The 8,546-nt window shown below is 39.9% G+C and overlaps 1 protein-coding gene across 1 annotated transcript; it reads right to left on the minus strand.

The window, feature by feature from the left end:
- Positions 1 to 2,975: 2,975 nt before the first annotated feature.
- On the minus strand, positions 2,976 to 5,682 carry LOC306875567 (Krueppel-like factor 2). Its single transcript, XM_079426226.1, has 3 exons — positions 5,298 to 5,682; positions 4,022 to 4,931; positions 2,976 to 3,895 (listed from the first exon to the last, which is right to left on the minus strand). The coding sequence occupies exons 1-3, from the start codon at positions 5,367 to 5,369 to the stop codon at positions 3,720 to 3,722; spliced, it is 1,158 nt and encodes a 385-aa protein (XP_079282352.1). The 5' UTR covers positions 5,370 to 5,682; the 3' UTR covers positions 2,976 to 3,719.
- Between the last annotated feature and the right edge of the window lie 2,864 nt (positions 5,683 to 8,546).

Below are 8,546 nucleotides of genomic sequence, written 5' to 3' on the forward strand. Positions count from 1 at the left end.
CAAACCAAATGACTTTCTTTTTGCTTTCCTATAGGTTTAGTCTGTGTTTTCCTTTTGTGAAACATGTCTATAGTTTAATCTGATGTGCACTTGAGGGAAACTGACATCAACTAATGTCAGTATCATTCATACAAATGAAGTGTGGCTTAAATGTGCAAAGTCTCGTTGGGATCACTGTATTTTGGGGTTGTGTTTTTTTTTTCTCAGTATGCCTAAGGTGCAAAAGTAGGCCAAGTTCTTGTATGATACTTCACATTAAACTGCTTTATTGTAGCTACTAAAATCTGAAATCCAATCTGAATGCAAAAGGAATGAGTCATACTTGTTTAACTTCTAGTTTCTTGAAGGCTTCCTTGAAGCTCAATGAAACTTTGTGAAAGCTGTATCCTGAAACACAAGCGAACCTGCGTGCGGAATGCTAACCGTAACAGGAAATTCCGAGATCGGTATTTACTTAGTTTGTGTGCTAGTGAACTTTGGGAATCATAACTGTGGAAATGGGCCAAAGAGCCTTCCAGATTGGACTCCCAATGTTTTTTCCACATGCTTCAATAGTTATTTTCCTCTTTTTCTAATTTTTGTGAATGCTTGACGATACTAATAACCAGTGTACGAAAAACATCTTCAACCCTGGCGAATGTCTTGACACTTTCCTTACATATGCAGGGGGTTCTTGGGAATAGGGGCTGCATGTCAAGTGAGACGATCCAGGTGTGCCAATAATGCTCTATTGTGTTTTACCAGAGCAAGGTGAGTATGTTAAATGCGGCACACATGTACACATGTTGAAGGTCTGGTTGGGGTCATTAGCGTCACACTGGTAACAAGATCCTCTGTGTGTGCTCACTTGGTTGATTGGATTCGAGGTGACCCGTTCACGGACTTGAGCGTATTGACAGCTGGCTGGGAAAAGTTGGCCCGCTCCTGCAGCAAGAATTGCTCGGAAAGGGTATTGATTTAAATCAGCGTGTTGACTAATCGGACCTCGATCTGCTCGTGAAGAGCTCCAGACGTGAGCGAACCCGAGCTGGATTTTGTGTATTTAATCAGCTGGGCCTGGGCCCGGGAAACAAGGGCTCTCCACCGAGTAATGCTGCCCTGGGGATGTTGCGGTGCACTGACGGACACTCTTCTGCACTCCACCAGGACCGTCAGTAGAGGTATGCTGGGAAATGTAAGCCAGATGGCCACTTTCCATTATGTTGTCACACAAGTGTGGTTTTCCATCAGCCATTGGGATTCTCATTTTTCAGACTTTGTTTTGTTGGTGGAGAGGTGATTTGGAGGAATTGACATATGATGTTATTGCCTCCCAATGCAGGGATTTGCCTGGATTTTGATGGTTTTTCCCAAGTTGGCGCAAATGATAATAAATATCATGTCCCGACGTTGTGCTCCATGGGAAGTATCATTATGAAAAGGTTTGGACACATTGGGAAAGTCACAGTATGCAGCAAGTATTCCTGTGCAAGTCCAGCAGGTGGCAAACTCTTCCCATGACATTCCCAAGATTTCAAAGAAAAATGCATGAAAATTTTGGCCACTAGGAAAGGCTTGATTTTGTTTTGATTGAAGCAGCTACATGCATGGACCAAAACATCCTGAGTGATATTACAAACTTCCAAGTTATGTCCCATTATAATCTCAAATTGTTCATTAAGTGAATAAAACAATAATAAAAAAAAAAACTTTTATTTCATCAGGTGAAATAAATACTGGTTGATCCCAGAATAAGAAGGACATCAATTGGTATCTCTGGTTAGTGGATAAACGGACACTTATTTTGAAGAGAATTCAGGGCTTTTTCCATCTAAGGTAATTTATGGATTGTATTTTAAAGCGTTTTGCTGCCGGTATGAGGAATACCCTCAAGACAATAACAATATCATAGCACGCTTCCAAGAACGTAAAAGAGCCCTGATTTTATCTTTCCACATGCAATCTGAGGAGCCTTCTGGCTTGAAGCCAGACAATTAACATAATCCTAAATGCATAATTGGTGTCATTATCAGCTTCTCATGCAGGTTAAATCCATTTCCTAGGTGAACAGTGTCAAGTCTCTGGCATCTCAAGGGATGTAACTTTTGCAGTGGACAAATGAAGTTCAGAGGCTTAGGGAATTGTTGTAATTTGAAACGGCACGTATTTGCCTGGTGATTTATCAACTATACAGCAACTCCGAAAAGTGATCTGAGACCAACCTGAAAGTGATATGAAAATGTTTTTCTTACTTCACAAAGTAAGCCATCCATTGACACCATTTTAGTTCCTCATTTCCTCAAAATAGACCATGCGGTGAATACCTTTCAAACAAGTGAACGGTATAATATTTCCATACCACTGCACAGGGCCCAGAAAAACACAAGAGAAAGGTCTAAGAGTATTATCAAACAATACCAAGATGAGCTTTGTTTTCCAGGCTAGTTTCACACCATTAGAGGCATTATTGGATGGGATTGCTGCTTTGTGACCTGAATACACCAACTGGATACACCTTGTTAGGAGATGGATGTGTAAAGAGTTACAAGTGTCCTGTGTTAGCGTTTCATGCAAAACTAACATTTGGTGCCAAGTAGTCTCGAGCTCTTGATATGTTTATCTACTTGATTTTACAGCGCCCGTAAATTTTGAATTCTCACCCCAACTGTAAAAAGAAATTCAAAGCAGAACCTTCACCCCTTTAGATATCCCACATCTTCCGTTGTTTTTCCAAAGCCACTCTCTCTTTAACTGTGGTGTAGCCCTCTGCACAGACATGGCTATATTCAGTCTCAACAATTATGTAAATGTAATGTTTGTATTTATAGTTCTAGCCACAGCTCTCTGGCATTGAAATATTGCAGCTGGGAAAGATTGCAATCTCCCTCTAGGCCCGTAACATCTACCCTTGGGTGATACCACTGAGATCTTGTCTGAAGGGTTCAAAAAGAGTGCTTGGCATGCTGACATAGTGATCAAAGCGACAAACACACGTTTATATCTCAATTAAGTTTAATATGTACATTAAGTACAATATTTACAGTGTATAAATTATGTACATAAAATGTTTGGTCCAGAACAACTCACATAGCCCTTATCATGTCATCCGAACATGGGACAGTCTGCAATTCACGTTAACAGCATACAAATTGTACAAATACGTTAGAAAAAAGAAACAAAACAAAACCATAAGACCCTGATTTTTTAAATGTTTATGTCGATAAATGCACAAATGACTTCAAACATTCAGGTAACGCCCTTTTGTTAACTTTTAAGGCAGTTTTGAAAGAGAAAAACTGTCTTATAAAGCTTTAGTTTCTTGAAACAATAGCAAACTTTTTTTTTTTTTAATGCCAAGAGTATTTATGGCACTCGTTAGATGTATACATGTATTAAAGGCACTGTCGTGATGTCCATAGCACATCATGTTAACTTAAACACATTTTACTGTCTGATTCCAGTTCCGTCTTGAGGTTTAGGTCCAGCCTAGCATGAGTTGAACTGTTTGGCATTTGTAAAGCTCTTTTTGGAAAATATATTTTGTTTCTTTAAAAAAAAAAATCTGTAAAGAGATGAAGCGTAGAACCAGCTACAATGCAAAAGTCAAGTCAGTTCATTTTTCCTCTTTATCATGTTGACTATGTCCTACTTTAAATAGGGGGTACAGACAAAATGCTTGCTTTGAACATCCGAGATGTTCATCGTTCAGTGCGTTTAGTCCAAATATTCAGATTCTGTTCCTACATATGGCGTTTCATGTGGAGGGCGAGATGGTCGGACCGGGAGAAGGCGCGCTCACACATGTGGCACTGGAAGGGTCGGTGTCCGGTGTGCTTGCGGAAGTGACGGGTCAGTTCATCAGAACGGGCAAACTTCCATCCGCAACCTTCCCAAGTGCAATGATAAGGCTTCTCGCCTAAACAAAGACAAGAAAAAACAAAGTATGTTAATGTTTATTCATTTTCAGCCATCTGTTATAATGTCAATATATTTAAATGTCAAAAAAGCAGAGGTTGCTGTAGTGGCATAGATGTTTATTTACCTGTATGCGTTCTGTGGTGTGCCTTCAAGTGAGAACTTTTTGTGTAGGTTTTGCCACATCCAGAAAAAGTGCAAGTGTGAGTCGCTGTCCGTTTCCTTGGCCAGGTGCGTCGTCCCCTCTTTGGTTTGGTGTCCATCTCCAGAGGAGATGAGGGTGGTGTCAGAAGTACTCTTTGGTTGGCGCTGGGCATCCCGACTCCATCGTCGCACATGCTGAAGTGATGCGCATTTGGGTACTGCAGCTGCATCTGTGAAGGTGCAGCATGGGGAAACCCCGTGTTGCCTTGGTAACTTTGTGTGAAAGTAATGGCATGGCACATCTGTGACTGACAGTCTGTGTTGATGAGCTCCGCGGGGCTCTGCGGCGGAGTCATGCTGCCTGCTCCCTGTGGTGAGTTGGCCAGTCTTGGCTGCTCGTAAGACCTCATGCATGCACCGTTGCCCTCCTGCTTGACTTTGGGAACCATTCCTCTTACAGGTCCATAACTGTCCATGCAGGGCTCCACTTTGATACACTCCGAAATGTCCTGACTGGGGAAGTTAGACCTGACTAGGAATCTTCCCTGGATGTTGTTAGGCAGAGACGGTTGGCAGTAGGTGTCTACATCGGACTGCAGAAGCTCTGCCATGAGGCTGGTGGTATACGGTGGAGGTGACGGGTTGATCTCGGGCACTGGGTATGTGGTGGGGGCCACCGTCGGATTGTACATGTTTCTGGATTCTTGCATTCTGTAGTCACCTCCCATTCCGAGCCCAAGATGATCAGAACCTGCAGTGTTGGCCAGAATAAACTCCAGATCCAGATATTTATCGAGATCTTCATCATCTGTTGTTCTGCTGAGGTTGTCCATGTTTGAAATGTCAGCTGTGAAGCTGAGATGCATGGACCTGTCCACTTCATCCTTCCACCTCTGCATTGAAACAGATTGATTAACTAAACTTTTAATGTTTCATACATTTTTGAAGTTCATCAAAAATCTTCTATAGTGCCCCTATTAAAACTGTTAACCACCTCAAAGACGCTTTTAGCTGACGCTTTTAATCAACACTTGTCTAAATTTAACATGATAAATAATAACAATAATTACATTTCGACCTGCGTAAAGCAATTGTTGCTATGGTTACGACTTCGAACGCGATTTTCTTTACATTAAGCGCACTGATAAACTTGGAATATAGTTTGCTAAATAGTTTAAAAACGCAGCTGAAATGTGTATGTAATACATGTAAAAGTAAAGAACTGCATAATCATAATAAAACAAAAACGAAATACTCACGTTTTCCCAGCATTTTTCCTTCTGTGCCGAAAATGTGGAAATAGACGGTAAAATTGTTCCACTTAAAGCCATTTCCAGTTGTTCCAGTAAAATAAAAATGTTCAAGATCGGGGACCAGTTGCAATCCCTCCAAGAAACTTCTTGTAGTGCACTACAACTCGGTTTCTGCTTTCACACTCTATGATTCACACTCATGCAGCAAGTATGAGTGGTGGAAGACCTTAAGATCTTATAAATATTACGGCAGTAGAAGCTGGACCAATTGTACGAAGCGGAGGAAATACGCACTATCCGTCCCTAATTTTAGCCCGGTATATAGCTGCTGCTCTCCGGCGTGTGCGCCTTTCGTCTTGGATGGTGAGAGCGCACGGCTCTTCTTTAAATCACCGGAGCCTCTCCACGCCCCCTCAGTAAAAACGAGTTAAACGAGTACAACATGATGCGAGATCCCTCCTCTCTTTCTCCTGCCTTTGAGGAGAAAAACAAGAGCAGAATGGGAGAAAAATACACATCATTAACACGTTGTTTAAAGATGAAAATTGGCAATGCGCGCGCAAATAGGAGACGCGTATAGCAAAGGGGATTAATGCATCTGGCATGATTGCATTTTAATAATGTAAAAAGTGCTGGCTCAAGAGCAGATAACATAGTTTGTGTTTCGTAGATTAAAGTTTTAAATTAACACTTTAAATTCCGTTTTTCCCAAATACGTGAGCACAGCACGTAAATCATTACAGTAAGCCTTGTTTTCCAGCTGCTTACACATGTGACAACTGGCACTGACATGTTTACATGTGGTAATGATTTATATAAAAAGAAAGAGTATTAATAATGGAACGTTTAAATATTATACATATCACATATTATTTATGGAGATTTGATATTGTTTTATGGAGATCTGACACACAACATCTTTGAACATCTTTCCAAAGGGGCAAAGTAGAATTAAACAGCTGTGGTTATGTGACTATTTTTTACACTTTTAACAGCTTTTTGTAAAATAGATCAACCTTTTAGACCCTCTAAACTACATTTTGTTCACAAATGTAAGTTTAAGAAGCATAAGTGATACAGCATGTGCACTGTATAGAACACTGTACTCTTTGAAGTTGTGACGTAGTAAGATGTTATGTCGCACCTGCAGCCAAAGCCACAACTTTATCAGATTTGCATGTCATTAGACCAAAACATTAACAATAACACAACTGTTGGTGCTATTTAACACCCTCACAGGCTCCAAATGTATCTGTAGCATCAAGCTCTTAACAAAACACATGCTATTAAGCTCTTAAAACCCCTTTCATTTGCAAATAGAGCTGAGGAGGCTGGGATCCCCCTCCCCCCAGTAGCAGGTATTAGGGCAATTACTGTACTAGTCTATGAATAGGTATTTCTAGCTTGCAGCAAATTGCAAGGTCCAGTCACCCCACAATGCAGTGCAAGAGAAAACTTAAAATGGCAGTTTGTGTGAAATTACATCACTTTACTATTTTTGAACGTCAAAAATAACATGCAACATGCATGGTGAGAATGCGCTGCACGAGAGTTCAAATGAGGTGACCGTTCAAACTAGAAATGAACGCCATTCCTCGAGCATATCAACATGTGTTGTGACTATGTTTATTCTTTGATCCATTCATTTGCACCTTTCCAGGAACCAAATGATACATCTCAATTTAGAAGTACAGTATGTTATTTGGGCACGGAGAATGTTGACAAGGTATGTCAGAAAAGGGTGTGTTTATTGCACTGTACAACTAGTTCTCCCCTTAGGGCTCCATGGATCACACATTAAAATGTCTGTTTCTAATTGTGCTCTGATCATGCTTTTAGGAGGTTTCCGACACACCCTCACATTCCACCTTTACAGGTATACAAGCCTATATTCTGTCCTGTTCCGCTGATTAAATACCCTCTTAAAATAAAAAACAATGGCTCCAAAAGTGTGTGTGTGGGGGGGTTCTATAGTTCTTGCAGCAACACTATAGAAAAAGCGTTTTGGTTTCTACCAAGAACCGTGAACAGTGAAGAGTTCTTAAATTAACCGATTATTATAAGTGTGTAGAACATTATAATAATCTGAAGAACCTTTGTCTTCTATGAAGAAGCTTTTGCGTTTCAGAAAGGTTCTATGGATGTCAAATGTTCTTCATGGAAGCTTTATAGAACTTATTTATAGTTCCCCAACTGTTCCGACGAAAAAATGCAGAGTAATACCACTTGATTTTGGGGGGTTTTCAGTGACACCATAGAAGAACCATTTTGGTTTTCTCAAAGAACATTGCACTCAACAGTTCTTAAAAGAACCATTTTGTTTCTTAGTTCAAAGACCAATTTAATAATCTGAACAACCTTTTTTCCACTTTGAAGAACCTCTGGAATTGAAAGGTTCTATGTTAAAGGTTCTTCATGAAGTCAGTGAGCAGTTCCTCTTTTTCTTGGTGTGAAGAACATTTTAATAATCTGAAGAAACTTTTTTTCAGCTTTTGAGAAAATCAATGCAAAGAACTATTTTTAAAAGTGTATAGATGCTTATTTACAGTTCTTCGACTGATCAGACAAAAAAATGTGGAGAAATACTTCTTGGTTTGGGTTTTCACAGCGATGCCATAGAATAACCATTTTGGTTTTCACAAATAGCAAACAGCTCCTAAAAGAACCATTTATTTCTTAGTTTGAAGACCTTTTGAATAATCTAACGAATATTTTTCCACTATAAAGAACCTTTTGTGGCATGAAAAGCTTCGATGCATAATAAAAGTTCTTCATGGAAGCATTTATGCCAATAAAGAACCTTGATTTTTAAGAATGTACAGATTAGTTTTTTTTGACTATTCAGATAAAGAAATACCTCTTGATTTCCACTTCCAATCTGTGTAATGTGTTGTATTTCACCTATCTGTGTTGGTATGTCTGCTGCTTAACAGTTTATCAACTTGTCATGTGGTTGCCAATGAATAATGAAAGCTGTGCCCTGGAGTTTCTTCATGGTACAAGTAGTTCTTGGCCTTTTAAGAGTTGAACAAGTTCATTCACTTTCTTGTCGTTTTGGAAAAGTTATTATGCTTTGCGTTTGAACTGAGCTCAAGTAACCCGCTCGGCATCGAGCATTTATTTGGAAAAAAGTTTTTTTTTCTTGCTTTTGGTTATCCACTGTAATGCATATTTTGCTGCTTGAGTCAAACCCTGGGAAACACCTGCTCTTTCTTCACAGCAGGACGGTGTTGCGGCTGCCCTGGGTCCTGCTTT

This window comes from Barbus barbus (assembly GCF_936440315.1).
Source record: "Barbus barbus genome assembly, chromosome: 9".
Taxonomy (NCBI): domain Eukaryota; kingdom Metazoa; phylum Chordata; class Actinopteri; order Cypriniformes; family Cyprinidae; genus Barbus; species Barbus barbus.

Coding starts and splice junctions, on each gene's coding strand:
- LOC306875567 (XM_079426226.1), bottom strand. CDS start 5,369: ATGGCTTTAAGTGGAACAATTTTACCGTCTATTTCCACATTTTCGGCA. Junction 4,932..5,297: donor AGGAAAAATGCTGGGAAAAC/GTGAGTATTTCG, acceptor GTTTCAATGCAG/AGGTGGAAGGATGAAGTGGA. Junction 3,896..4,021: donor ACACCACAGAACGCATACAG/GTAAATAAACAT, acceptor GTCTTTGTTTAG/GCGAGAAGCCTTATCATTGC.